This window comes from Chrysoperla carnea, chromosome 1 (assembly GCF_905475395.1).
Source record: "Chrysoperla carnea chromosome 1, inChrCarn1.1, whole genome shotgun sequence".
Classification (NCBI taxonomy): Eukaryota; Metazoa; Arthropoda; class Insecta; order Neuroptera; family Chrysopidae; genus Chrysoperla; species Chrysoperla carnea.
The window spans coordinates 43,038,525-43,054,233 of record NC_058337.1 but is presented as its reverse complement, the minus strand read 5'-3'; the positions used below and the strand labels follow the sequence as shown (position 1 = coordinate 43,054,233).

The following is a 15,709-nucleotide window of genomic DNA, read 5'->3' as shown; positions in this document are numbered from 1 at the left end:
ATCAAAATTCATATCACGGAAAGTGTCGCTTTCCAAATAGAGAAGCATGAGATTCGACAAGCGTTCTTGAGTCATCAACGTTCGCAATATGTTCTTTATAAAATTAGATTATTATTCACTACAATTAGATGCCATCATCGATTACGAAAACTAGATTGCACATACACATATTTCAAAATTATCCGGTAGAGATAAATTTCATTCGATTCACTCTTTTTCCACACTAGAAAACTTTTCTTAGTTTCTATCGAATTTGGGATCAATTAAAAATCATACCAATAATTTTTTTATTTTACCCGAATTGGTGAGGGATTTCAATTGGCGAGGGGCTTGGAGCCATGACTTCGCTGACCCCGTCCTAAATTCGACCCTGAACAGGATTCTAAAGTAAAAACCAAATGAAAACTTAAGCTAAAAATATAACAGTTATTGGTAATTTAAAAAGAATACAAGTTTAATTTTAAAAATTTGCTTTCAAAACTAAGAACCTAATTTATAATTTATATTTCCTAGCTGTATCATGAAATAAGACTGGTTTTAAAAAATTTTTTTATTTAACTTCACTTGTACATCCTGAAATTTTGCAATCAAAATTTGACCCACTTCCGGTTTTCGATTGAGCTGAAATTTGGCATGTGCTTATATGCCTGTGTCAAAACAGAGGAGTATATATGCTATAACGTGCGTTTTTTTAGTCACAGAGTATACAGGGTCTTTTTTAACTTGGCATATGCTTGAAACTAGAAAAATTAACTTTTATTGATAAAAATGCTTCAAGCGAAAAATGTTGGGCGCACATCTTACGCAGACATTGAACTTAACCTAAGTTGTTATTAATTAAAAATACATTTTTGTTTGAAACATTTGTCTGAAAACCGTACAGTTTGGGCAAAAACAAACTGAAAGGTTTTACCCAAAGGTTTTTTTATTGTTGACTCCCCCCCCCCTCGTTAACAGAATTCAATAATTTTTTACTAGAATACTTCAAATTTATGCCAAAACGAACTTATAGTTTTGATGGTAGTTTAAATCTTCATTTTATTGGACTATTAAAAACTTAAATTATAAGAATAGTCCCGTTCAAAAGTCTACGAAAAAATTTATGTATAAAAAACTCTATTTCGATAGTGTATAAAGGAATTTTGATATAATTAGCTAATAATTATTTTAATATAAATAGTTTTGGTTAATTATAACTAATTATTTATAAAATTTCGTCGTACACTATCGAAATCGTGTTTTTTATAGATGAATTTTTTGTAGATAGTCGTGTTTTTTAAACGAGATAATACGTTAGTTAATTATTTTTAATTTTATTTAAAATTTTAATTTTAAACTATGTATATAGTTTTTTGTAGTATAGTTTTCAAAACATTTTATGTATTATTATTTCAAACTTTATTTTAAATACATTTATATTGTTTGTGTACTTTGTAATTAAGCTTGTTAAAAAAAATTATTCCAATATTTAACTATTCATACTAGAATCTCAAAGAACATTTCTTAAAAATTTTTTATGTACTAGATTATGATCCCCTGAACAAAAGTCTTCGTAGGCGCGAGACTTAAAAAAAACAAATTTTGTAAAAGAGGGATCTAAAGGTATAAAGGTCTAAAATTGTTTTAAATATCTTGAACATGCATAATTTGAAATGTTTGATCACATCATAGAAACATATATGAAGGGCGTTATTTGAGGGAAAATTAGGATTTTTTTTATTTTGAAACTCATAGTAGCTAAAATTTTAACCTTCACACCAAGATGAGGATTTACTCTCAAACAATCAATACTCTTATACATGGATTTGTTTTATATCAATGTTAATTCAAAATATGATTACTACTAATTTAAAAAAATATATATAAAAGTAAAAAACACACATACCTTTATCTACAACGCCCTTAAAGATGTCTTTCTTACGAATATAATTCCAATCTGTTCGAAGTTTTTTCATTTTCTCCTGAAATACAAATGAACAGATACTTTTTTATTCAACAGCAAAGTACAATATACCGGGTGATTCAGTAACTATTACCAATAATAATCATTTTTTCATAATCCCCCTCTTCGCATCTACAAGTCCTAAGATCTTGTATAACAAAAATTACGCAAATAAAATACGAAAGGGACGATAAGATAGTAATTTTTCGTTCAATTAAAGGCACCTGTGAGACCTCAATATTCTAAGAAATTTTCGTTGGTAATATCTTCTGGTCCCTATACCCAGTATACTGATTTAAACAAAATTGAATTTTATTAAAATTTTACGAAATTCATAGAAAGTGTTTTTATAAAAATGAACTTATCCGTTACCCTATTTTATTTGATAAAATTTTCCTTATTATCAAAATCAATTCATTGCCTTTCTAAAAGCTTAAAATTTCCATAAAAGGGCTTGAATAATAAACAAATTTCACTGTAAAAAAATTTTAAAAATATATATTAACCTGGAATTCAGCCGCCAAAGGTGAATTGCTGGTCGTGGCTTCCAAATTTGTAAAATTTTCAAATATTTCTTTCACCTCCATTTCACGATCTGATATCGAATTCTAGAAAATAAGAAAAATAATAATGTTAAAAGTTTATAAACTAAATAATTAAAACAAAGAGTTAAATTAGTGTCTAGTAATTATTTTGTATGTCGACACAAACCATTATATTTTGATGAATACGCTCTTGTTCTTTTACGGGTAAATCTTTTGTAATGTTAATGCGTGTTTTTGTTTCCATTACCCATGATATTAGGGCATCTAGTTGAACACCGAACCGATACAAAGGTGAATCCTTGTCTAAAGTAAATGACGATATGGTTTTCTATAAAACAAAAAACACAAAGATAGGATAGAATACTTAAATATTCGACATTATAATATTATTTTGAATATTATTCAGTGATAAAAATTAATTAAATACAGAGTGTTCCAAGATTTTGTTAAATTAACCAGCCCTGTAAATGTTATAATTTATAAGTAAAGAAAAAAAGGAAAGAATATAATGTAAGTTAGTTAAGATAGAATTTGAAGGTTTTAGGTTTAGAAAGCATAAAAAAAAAAGTTGTTCCAGTCTACTCTTCACTACATACTGGTCGTGATTGGTTAATAATTGGTCATATTCATGTTTATAATTTAACCGCTAGAGTTTATTAACCTTGCTTATGCAAATAGCTTTGAACCATAGTGTTCGGTTAGTAAATATATCGTACATATGTTAAACCAGGAGCAAATTCTTCCAAATTCATGTAACTTAAATTTCCGATCATCAGTTTAAGCACAGTCATTATTACAATCTAAGTAGAATCTCCATTGGATATCATACTAGCAACCACTCTTCAAGTTTTGTAAATTCTCAAGAAGAGATATTAACCACGAGGCACCAATCCGAAACCAACCCCCAGCCCCCCGTGGTAATTTATGGTTTATACTTTTTTTTTTTGGTTTCACAATCCAGATTAAAAATTCAATTGCTCTTTTTAAATTAACACATTCTGAAAAATAAATTCAGCCTCCGAGCGGCTAAGGTCTACCCCTCTCCACCTCGTGGGTAATTTTCAACGCATACATTTTTGTTTGTTTGTATTAACATGTACTTTTCAGTTTTAGGTGTTTGTCACTTGCAAACTACAGCATATCCCGGAAAAACACGAAAATTTGTTTCCCGGAATGTGCTGTAATTAAAAACAATTTAATTCTAAAATAGTCTGACGAAGAGTTTTGAATACCTTAATTAAAAAGGAAAAAAATTCACGAAAATTTTCGTCCGTCAAAACGAACAGAGTCAAAAGACCATTATTTATTATTTTTAGTAATTAAAAATTACATTAATCCAAATACGACTAGTGTTATCAGATGCAGCAGTCTTTTAATAAATTTAAAATTAAAATTTTAAATTTATGTTTAGAAAAAACTTAGAGTGTACTGTAAAATCCCAATTTACTATCCTATCCGACCAACCTTATACGAATCTTGAGACCCCCGGTAGATTATATTTGTTTGATTTATAATTAATGTCAAAATTTTTGATAATTTAGGGTAAAAAAACTTCACTACAATGAAAATGTGTTAGAGTCTGTTACGTTTTAGACACATGTAATCAATACATAGTCGCTTTCTCTGTCCCTATGTCCCTATGTCCCTTTGTATGCTTAAATCTTTGAAACTACGCAACGGATTTTGATGCGGTTTTTTTTAATAGATAGACTGCAGGGCTTCTTAAACTATGGGTCGCGACCCCATTTGGGGTCGCGTATCAAAATTCTTCGGTCGCGAGAGGTAAAAATACAATTTAACAGAAAATGTTTTTTAACTTGTAAAATTATTGTTATAAAGATAAAATAACAATTATCGTAGATAAATATATCATAAAATCTTCTAGTTCGGAAAGATTGTTTGTACCTGCATTTCTATTAAGAGTATTATAATAACTTGAATAACATTTACTATGAATTATGAAATGTTATTGGAATTAATAAAAAATATAAATTTATTTTTGTCAATCTCTAAAAGCCGAAATAATCCCGAGAAATAATTATCAACAAAATTTCTAGGTAATATTGCTGAAGAAACAGCTTTAACACATATTAAATCCCAATATCGTTCAGCGATAAAAAATGTTGAAGAGGTCTTACGTCCAGCAGTTTCAAACATTCCACCTAGATTTGATTTGTTATGCAATAAAAAACAGGCACATCCATGTCATTAAATTTTTAACTTATACTTTAATTTAATACTAACCACGCAACTACTTGAATATATTCGAGAGAATTAAGACGGTCAGAATCCACTTTTATTTTTGAAACTATAATAAATACAATTTTAGAATTTTTTGTGCAATTTTTAATTTTAGATTTTTGTATGTTTCAAAACGAATTCTAAACTTATATATTTTCATATGTATATGTATATTGTTACCTAATAAATAAATCATCAAAAAATATTAATTTATTTTTCTTTTATATTTGTATGGGGTCGTCAAGAAACTCGTAATCATAAATGGGGTCGTGAATTACAAAAGTTTAAGAAGCCCTGAGATAGAGTGATTCAAGAGGAAGGTTTTTATGTACAATACATCCATATTATAGTAGAGTAAGGGGTTGAAATAGGGGTTGAAAGGGATATGCTTCAAAAACTAAAAAAGTTGTGCATCGATTAAGCTCAAATATTGACACGATATACAACCAGCTTCAAAGATCTATTGTTTTTATCTACTTTTAACCCTCGGAGGGTAGAAAGGTGTAGCGAGAAAGTGGGAAGGAATTATCGAATATTTACAAATATACCTAAGTGGGGTATCAAATAAAAGAGCATGACGTGTACATTACAAAACTGTTATCCCACGCAAGGAAATGTGGAGGGAGGGGTGCAAGTGGGGATGTTGCCCAGCAAAGCGGGTAGTTCACAGCTAGTTGATTGTATGAAGAATTGATTGCATAGGGTGTAGGCACTGTGGTATTATCTAATAATAGAATGATTTATTGAAACAACTTTGCATTTAAAAATTACCAAATTTTTCAACATTTAATATTATCTATCAAATTTAGAATTTATAAAATGAGTTGAAAAAAGTCGTTTTGGGTTTTACAGGTGATGGGATGGTAAAATATCCTCTAAGAAGGTTGCTTTTATAAATACGCTTTTCCATTGAAAGTGTCCAAATTTTAAACTTAAACAAGTTGTAATACGAGGCAAAAGGTAAACGCATTCATGGACTAAACCTCACGTTTCAGTGACACTTCGTCCCGTTTCTGCCTTACTCAGCACTGCATGTAATATTGCATAATGATTTTTCCAATATTACATCGCACAGCTAAGTGAAGTTGCGGTTGCTACTTGGCTGGTTTCTATATCACACAAAATTATATTTAATATAAAATATACTTCCGAATTTAAAAAAAAAAATAATAATAACGATATCATACACAATTTGTTTAAGTTTATAATTCGGATACTCTTAATGGAAAATCCTTTATATATTTTTTCAAAAAATTTAAAATTAATTAATTAATTAACTAGTATGTAATATAGTCATAGAGTTAATACCATAGAGCTGTATAGACATAGGAAACGCAATTAGGGAATTTTTGACCGTGGTAAGAAAGATAGAGTTAGAAATTTTAGACGTAAAAGAGAGACAAAGGTAGCTATACACACCTACTTTATCTGTCTTTATCTGCAGCTTTTATTTTTGCAGCTCTATGGTACTATGTCTATGAATATAGTTGAATAAGAAATCAAAATATAAGGCATCAAGATAAGGAAAAACTGTACGTACACAGCTGCCATCGGCCTGATAACTAGTTGGTTGATCAATTTCTACAGAGTCTAGATCTAAATGAAATATCGTATTATACGAATGATAATGGTACCTCCTGTTTTCTTAACCTCTGTTCTGTATAATCTTTAAGACGTTTCGTAAATAATTTTTTATAAAGAACGACTTATGAGTTTACTATTGGTACATGCACTGTAGTTTTATTTAATATATCGTTTTTTGTACTCTGATGTTTTGTGCTTCAAAACACACTCAATATTATTTTGTTAATTTTACGTTTAATTTTATTAAATAGAATACAAACTTTCTCATTTACAATTGTTTCAATGTGGGAGATAAAATGTTTAAAAATTGTTTAGTAAGGTTTACAGTAACAACGCTGCAAGCAAAATGAAATTGGTACGCAAAAACGTTTCAATTACACAGTTAATATAAAACAATATAGTACATAAAATTTGTTTCCGTATGAATAACAAAAAATTATTTTTATACTAACATGTTTATCATATTATAATAGAAAGAACACATACGGCTTCTTTTTGATCATATACCACTAGTTCGATTTACATCTAGGCATATAACTATCACGAGTATGACAGAGTACATGCGTTAAGCAATGCATCTAAGTAAGAGGTATTATAGATGTTATATGAAATTGAAAAAGTGACTTGTATCTTGGCTTCGATGGATTTTAAGCTATACAACAGTTGTATGCCTGCAGAGAGTGGGGGTCAACACATGTATATAATATCTCTCACTTAGATGCATGCTTAACGCATGTATTCTGTCATATTCGTGATATTTATATGCCTAGATATAAATCGAACTAGTGGTATAATCCCATCATTTAACTTTACTAAGACGTATTTTACAAATAATATAGGTTGAGTCTAACAGATAATATTCAAAATCCAGTACAGGTTGAGGAAACGACACACTATATGCAAAAGAATAGAATCTGGCACTATTTTAAAATTATATATTCTTGAAATTCAGTACCAGGGAAAGCTCTACATTTTGTTTTGAATCCTATCATTAATATTATAAGCCCGTATATTGGAAAAATCACTTTTGAAGTCAAGCAGTTAATATGGCAGGCATATTGTGTGTGCTATCTGTTATTACGATAGTTCATTCATAGACCCGGTAAAATCCGTCATTGACCATGCATAATTTTCGGATGGAAATTTTTTGCAGCATCCCTTTAAAAAAATGCTTCTGAACGTAAAAATGCATTTTTATCATATAATTGTGGTCAAAATTAACAAAAAATGTTCTTAGACATTTTTCTCTAAAAAAGGGTATAAAAAACGTTCTAAACAAATGCAGAAAATTATTAATTTATTTTAATGTTAAATTTGATATGTTTAATATTTAAAAACAAGCATTTTATAAAATAATGCTCTGTCATATTCTGTTATTTGTATGTTCCCGATAAATGTTGGACATTTTTGTTTTATTGTTTAAAATAAAAATAACTTACACAATTTATGTAATACAAAAACCAACCATAAATACAGTTTATATAATTTTCATACAAATCTATTTTCATTACATTACTAGTTTAAATGTTCAAGAAATAAAACAAAACAAGTGAAAACAAACAATTGACTGAGTTAACTGTTGAAATACCATGTATAGACAGTGTTGATTACTCTATTACATTACACATACATACATGTAACACATTCATAACTAATATTCCCATCTAATACATACTATACAATTTACTTTATTATTATATTTTATTTTATTATAATTTTAAAAAATGTTTCAAATAAAAGTTGTTTATTTTTTTATAAGGAATATTTTCAACACTTAAACTTTTATTCTATCTCTAACGGTTTACAAGATGGGTCCTACGGACCCAAGACCCATTTGACCTATGTTGCTCATTTACGAACTCGACCTCACTTTTTACGCCCTGAGTACACTGTAAAAATTTCAGCTTGATATCTTTTCTCGTTTTTGAGTAATCGTGATGACAGGCGGACAGACGACAGACGACAGACAACCGGAAATGGACTAATTAGTGATTTTGATTTAGGACCAAAATTTTGTTCATAGCATCCATATTTCTAAGTGTTACAAACTTGGGACTAAACTTAATATACTATGTATATTTCATATATACATGGTATAATGAGTACTTTTGTATCAAATGTGACAAATTTTCTCTTTCTTAACTTGAATATCAAGAATTTAAAAAAATATATTCCTAACTCAGATAAATTCTTCTTAACTAAATCGAGTTCAAGTAAGATTACCGTCAAGATATTTTTTTAGATGACATCGGTTGTCAAATATAATAATAACATAGAAATCCTAGTCTTAATCGTAAGGACGGCCCTGAATTACAGCTACAAGGATAAACATACATAGTAAAACATATACTTTGTAGGTATGTTACTTTCATATGTATACGTCAACATAGAAGTGGAACCACGCTGAGAAGTATTTATTTCCTCAAAATTCACTTCATATTAATTTTTTATTGTATGGAAAATTTGAATTTTCGCATATACATTTTTATGAATTTTCATAAAAGAATTTGTTTGAAATCTTAAAATGAAGTTCCTCGATTTGTAAGTGTCAATATGCTGGCAAATTTGTCCGCTAATGTTTGGTAAACCGAGATTAGTCAGAGCTGCCTATTTTAATAAAATTTTACCGTGGTGACTGACTAATAACGTATGATAGATAGTTGTTATAATATCTTTATACAATAAGCCAGACTGACGAGTTGGTTGATGGGGGGATCGGTCAGTCAATGTGTGGGCGACAAACAAAATAAAATAAAATCAAAATACAATTTCTTTTTTATTAATTGCATTATTTTATATTCGAAAGTCAATTTTCCAGTAATATCCAGCAATAATAATAAAGTGATATAAAACAACTTAAAATTTTTCCATCCATTAACGATTTATAAACAAACAATTCATAATAAAATTGTACGTTTAGTAAATGGACACCGTAATCAATAATGACATTTCGGTTTAAAAATAACAAAATGATATTTTTGAAAATAAACATTTTGTTTGGTTGAGTACGTTACATAGACAGACGAATGCTATATACATAATACTATTACATACACATTACATATAATACATCCCGAATATAATACAGTCTAACTTCAACCAATTTTCGAATATCTTAAAATTATCAAAAAAACTTTTTTATTGGCTAATATTCTACAAAATTGATTCGATGTAATAATTTATTTTTGGTTATGCTAGTTGGAACAATCAATGAAGAATAATAATTATTAAGAAATGTTCGAAAATATTATTTTTTCGCAGAGAAGCAGTCCGTTCAAGGCCGTCTTTAAACTCTATGAGAAACTTTACACTGCGGAAATCTTCTTGGTCGACGAGTCAATCTTCGATATGTGGGGATCTTTTTCGTTGGAATTTGGAGGTTTTATGGAACACGAGATCCTACATATTTTCCCCCAGTGCTCATTAAGAAAAAGGGTTCACAAGTTCGACAGTCATTATTACACACAAATGTGCAAGTAGCCTCGATAGAAAACGTGGCACTTTGAGTTCCGGTGGATAAATAATTCAAACAGAATATTCAGAAAATCACTGTTAGTTAACTATAATTATTTCAAAGGGGGGGGGGGGGTTAAGTGATTTAATACTGCGAAAGGAGGGGGTTATTTATAACATTTTAAACAAGGTTTGATATTAACAGGAAAAAACGCTTTTACATAGGATACTCGAATTTCAATCTTTTCTGGAATGATTAAAGCCTTGGACACTTTAGTCTCATGGAGCCCTTAAACTATACAATATCAACGGTGGTCTTTTTTTAGTCGAGTCAATCTTCAATCCAAGGAGATCTTTTATTATTATTATTCTTATTATTCGGTTACCCTCGGATATTTGTTTTACACGCAATCTTGAAATCTTTTGGCAATAGTTTAAGAATTTTGTGGCCCCTTAAATGTCGGGGTCTTGGGCACTTGTCCACAGTGCCCAATGAGAAAGAAGGGCCTGAGTCTGGATCATAAGCAAGAATCACAAATCATCCAGGAATGTATTTCCGAATATGAATTGGTAAATCTGTCTAGTCTATGCTGGATTCTCAGCCACAAAGCCAAGATGGGAGATAAAGAACATTGTAGATGAAGTTACAAACATAATGCAAGGTGAGATGAGGCAGAATCGAAGTAGCTTTGTCATAAATCATAACATTTAAATGAAGATTAACAGTAGTAGAACAAAGAGATTACTGAATCATAAAATGAAACTGCGTAGTCGGAATCAACCTCAAGATGGATAATCAAAAATTACACCTACTGCAGAGATCGCAAGGAGGAAGAAGAACAATAAAATATTTTTGTGTCAATGCCCGACACTGGAAATGGTCATTCTAAAATCTTGAGACTAAGTTTTCTGAATGATCTGAGAGAAGCGTAAGGAAAAGACGTCGAGAAAATAATGAACTTTACTTAAAGCTAGAAATATTACAAAGCAAAGATTTAAGAGAGATTTTAATAAAAAGCAACAATCTCCGGACCTCAATCGAACCTTATTATCAATATCATTTAGCATTAAATTCTAAATATTGAACTTTTTAATATTTGCATGTTTATAAGCTAATACTTTCGGTTCAAAATGACGTAGTTTGATCAACTTGACGTAAATAAATAAATTTAAACGATAAAAGTTTTACTGTATAACCTACTTAATACATTACGTTATACTATTAGTTACTGTAAAAGGGGGAATATAAGCATTAATGTAGAACAGAAAGTATGTATGTAGTAAAACTAATATAATGAATGTATAAAATATAATAGCAAACTAAATATAAAAACCATATGTGCGATATATTTTTATTTTTTGTTTCTAAAAAAACAAATATTTAAAAATAATAACAATTTTAACTATGAATTGGTAAAAATATTACTTATTTGTTTTTATTTTTGTCTATGAAATATCATCCACGTGAAAGCTAAAATAAAATAGGAAGTATCTTTGTATACATTTTGCTTAAGGTGGTTGGTGAATTAGAAGAATTATGACATGTTAATGTAACAGAAGATTCATGGTATGTTTACATGTTATTCTTTAATACACTTCGAAATAAGAGCAAATTTTCACGTTTATGGCAAAACACGCACCAAAAATCCCCACTTGATTTGACACAAATGAATATTTTGAGACAAATAAATATCTAAACTACATTGACAGTTAGTTGTTGAAATACCATGTATAGACAATATTGAATAAGCAATCGTTTTTTTTACGTTATGTAAGTATTTTTAACTTCATTTAAAATATATACAACTAGCTGACACGGCGAAATTCGTACCGCCTAACAGTCGATTCTTTTTTTTTTAAATACTTATTCTGATATTCGGAACTCCGGGTCAGCGAGTAAGATAAAAAAAGAAAAAAGAAAGTTAATATGTCAACAACAACATTTCAATTGACATTTTACCACAGACAATTTACATTTTACCATAGACAATTTGTTTTTGAGTAATGTTGCAATAGTACAAATATTGATAAATATTGACATACTAACGTCACTCAATTGTTTTGCTTTTTCGGAACCTCTCTACTGACACTTAAACTTTATGGTATGGTATTAAAGTTCAAATTGACTTTTAATTATTATTACGAATCTTCTGTATGGGAATATAGAAAAGTTTTGTTTTTAGACTTTTTCAGGCAATTTTTTAAATTTTTCTCTCCGTAAGAACCATCCTCGTATTTCAAAGTATATTCTAAAAAAAGAATTAGCGAAATCGGTTCAGCTGATTTCGAGATTTGCGCTATAATTTCCGCCCTCACAGATAAACAATGATGTTTATTTTTTTATAAGAAACATTTTTTACATTCAAACTTTTGTTCTATCTCTAACGGTTTATAAGGTCTGTTCTATAGATCCAAGACTTTGACCTACATAGCTCATTTACAGACTCAACCTCACTTTTTACATCCTGAACACGCTATAAAAATTTCAGCTTAATATCTCTTTTCGTTTGTGAGTTACCGTGATGACGGTCGGACGGACAACCGGAAATGGACTAATTAGGTGGTTTGACGAACTTTTATACCAAACTTTTGTTCGTAGCATCATATTTTTAAGCGTTAAAAACTTAGGGCTAAAATTAGCATACCTTGATATATACTTCATTTATTCAGGGTATAAAAATCTATTTTATCTAGTCTATGTATGATAGACTAAAACATTCTTAAATAAGATGGCTCTTGGTTAATGTTAGTTCTAAAACAAAAGTCTCTAATGCTACAAAGCTAAGATGAAAAAAACATAGCTTCGTAATGTTTTTCTTATTTCGAATGAACAGCTAAAATCTTTGAATAAATAATTCGTAAAACATGATATGTACTTTAGATAATTTCCTTAGCGATCCCTCTAAAAATCAATATGCAGACCTTATGTGCCAAGGTTCAAGCTGATTTTTCTTAGTTTTCTCAAATTTAAAATAATTGAATTGAGTCATGGCTACGAATACTCGTTTTGTGGAAAAAGGAGGGCTAATTGATGTTGTTAAGTTTTAAAAGAATCTTTTTTAGAAAAAATAATTATACGAAAAAAATTATATCATAAACACATTAAAAGCTAAATAAAATTACGCCAACATTCATTCTGAATATTGCTGGAAACATAAATCAAGAAATTTAGAAATGGAAATAATAATAATAAAGGAAATAGTTTTTAAAACATTTTCAATTTATTTGTGTTAAAAATTTTAATGATTAAATGAACTTAAAGAAATATTTATATAAAATCTTTCAATTGATTTATGAGTTATAGCGAAGGCATAAACATAGACTACAAAACAATTGTACAAAAAATAAAAACCATAGAATTATAATTTTAAAATCAATGTTGTTATAATTTTATGTTCAATAATATCATCAAGTCTAAAAAACTTAGGTATTGTCGTTATTTGCAAATTAAAAATTATTACATTTTCATAATTAGGAAAATGTTTTTGACCAAAAGATTCTTTGCAGTACGTTCCAAAGCTTGCGAGAGGTAGTTCAGCTTGAACACACTGAAGTATTAGTTGGTCATTTTAATGGGCAGAATATTTGATATCAGTGTACATTTTCACTAAGTGATAAGTGAAAGTACCTGGATGATCGAGCTTTGCTCGTTATTTTATTTTATTTTTTTTGAACGACGTTTTCAAAATTGAAACCTAGCTAAATCGATTTTTCGCCCCCGAAATCGTGTGGATACTCAATTTCATGAAAATCGTTTAAGCCGTTTCCGAGATAAACAGATATTTTCTAAAAATGAAACCTAGCTAGAACGATTTTTCACCCCAGAAACCCCCAACTTACTAAATTTCATAAAAAATCGTTGGAGCCGTTTCCGGGAATAAAGTTTGCGAGATAAAACAAGGTTTTCTCTAAAATGAAACTTAGCTAGAACGATTTTTCGCTCCAAAAATCCCCTGCATACGAAATTTCATAAAAATCGTTGGAGCCGTTTGGAAAATGATCTAAAAAGTTTTTTTTTTTGTCATTCTAAGGTAAGGTCTTTTATTTTCATAGCAATGCATTGTGATTATCAAAATGGTTGCGGACTGGGACTCTACCATTCTAATCGATAGTTTGGCTCTTATAACATTATGATAATATTTGACTTTAAAAATTTCAATTTATAGCAACTTATATGCTCGACCAACAAATCTACTAAGCTGTTTTATCTAAGTCTTATTAAAATGAAAGATGATTTTTAATCAGCCAAATCCTTAATCCTTAAAGGATTACAAAATCATAATTAGTGTGGAAATTGGGCCACCATCTACGGACATGACGATTAAAAACAGGGAAAGTGAAAACTATTTATTGCTACTTTTATCCCCTATAAATGTGGAATATATCAGAGTATTTTAAATTTATTTCCAAATTTGTAACAAGCACGATAACTCAAAAATGAAAATAGATATCGAGTTAAAATTTTTATAGTCTATTCAGGACGAAAGAAATGGCTTTGAGTTATGGCTCGTAGGATCCATCTTTTAAGCCGTAAAAGATAGAAAACAGGTTTATATAAGTCTATCACTGACATAAAACACTGTCTATAAAGGACAATTCCACAATTAACTCAATTATTTATTCTCACTTGTTTAAAATATATTAATTTTTTTTTTAATTCTTCGAAACACATCGATATTTTTAATTTTAACCTTTTTTTCTTAAAAAATTTTCAAAATAATGAAAAATAGGTTTTCATTGGTAAAATAAATTGTAACATAATGAAAATAAAAACGGTATGCATGTATTAAACAATTATAATAGCACTTTTCATTTATGCTAGTTAAATAAACAAATTTAAAGTACATTTGAGATTTTTTTATCTGATCGCTGGCGTTGATATACAATAGTAAGTAGAATCAACTTTCGTAGACCAACCTTGAAAAAACAAAGTGTGATTTTAAAGCACATAGATCAATTTAATTAATTCGAGCTTTTAATTTCGGTTTAAAATCAATTATATTTATCAAAATCATAAGTTCAAATTAATTAAATTGAACTTTTAGACTAGGAACTACACTTTGGAATTGCCAAGATTGACCACCGGAAGGCGAATTAAATGTGTGTTAAAATAATTTTATTTCTTAGAAATGGAATGTTTATATCAATTTGATTTTTTCATTGAACAGGGTTTCTGGCACTGAAAGTTTTCAGCTGTTTCCTGAAATTGTTGTAGAGGAATATTTGAGAGCATAATGAAGAAATTATTTTGTAAAACATAAGAAAATCAAAGCTTTTAAATATATTAGTGGAACGGAGCTTAACGGAAGTTAAGAAGTGCGTTGATAATTGTTAACAATAATGTTATCGTTAAATTATTAAGTAAATCACACAATTAATGACTAAAACGAACCCAACTTAGACTTTATCTTGACAAATACTGAAAATTAACTAGCGAATTAATTTGAATAATACCATATTTCCTAACAAATGTTAGAATAACTTAAAACATAATAAAACTACAAGAAATCACAAAAATAGAAATAGACGCATACCAAACGTTTTCAAATAATTTTGGCACCACAAATACCGGTAGCACAGTGATATTTACATAAAAACTATTTTGGTATTAAATTAACGAATTGAAACGAAACGTCCAAAAAAAAACTACAACAATCACATAAATCACTACGCCGGGAAATTCCTATGAAAAATTGAGAACAGTAAACAAACAGAAAATGCAATTACAACAACAATAATAATACACCAATAGACAAAGTTCATAGAACTAACGATAAACACATTGGATACACACTAAGTACTTAGTTAAAATTCTCAGTTTTAAAACATGTAGTGTAGACGCGTATAAAAGTGGCCGGACAAAAATAAACTTGTGCCTAACTATTTAATATTATGTATGACAGCATTTAAAATATATATCATACATTTTCAAATAAATATCATA

General features: G+C 29.0%; 1 protein-coding gene across 1 annotated transcript in view; it reads right to left on the bottom strand.

The window, feature by feature from the left end:
- The window catches only part of LOC123305133 (dystrophin, isoforms A/C/F/G/H-like), a 794,529-nt gene that overhangs the window by 763,433 nt on the left and 15,387 nt on the right, over nt 1-15,709 (bottom strand). The window contains 3 exon segments of the mRNA XM_044886763.1: nt 1,886-1,961; nt 2,449-2,550; nt 2,654-2,815. Of these exon segments, the coding sequence (XP_044742698.1) occupies nt 1,886-1,961; nt 2,449-2,550; nt 2,654-2,815 (340 nt within the window).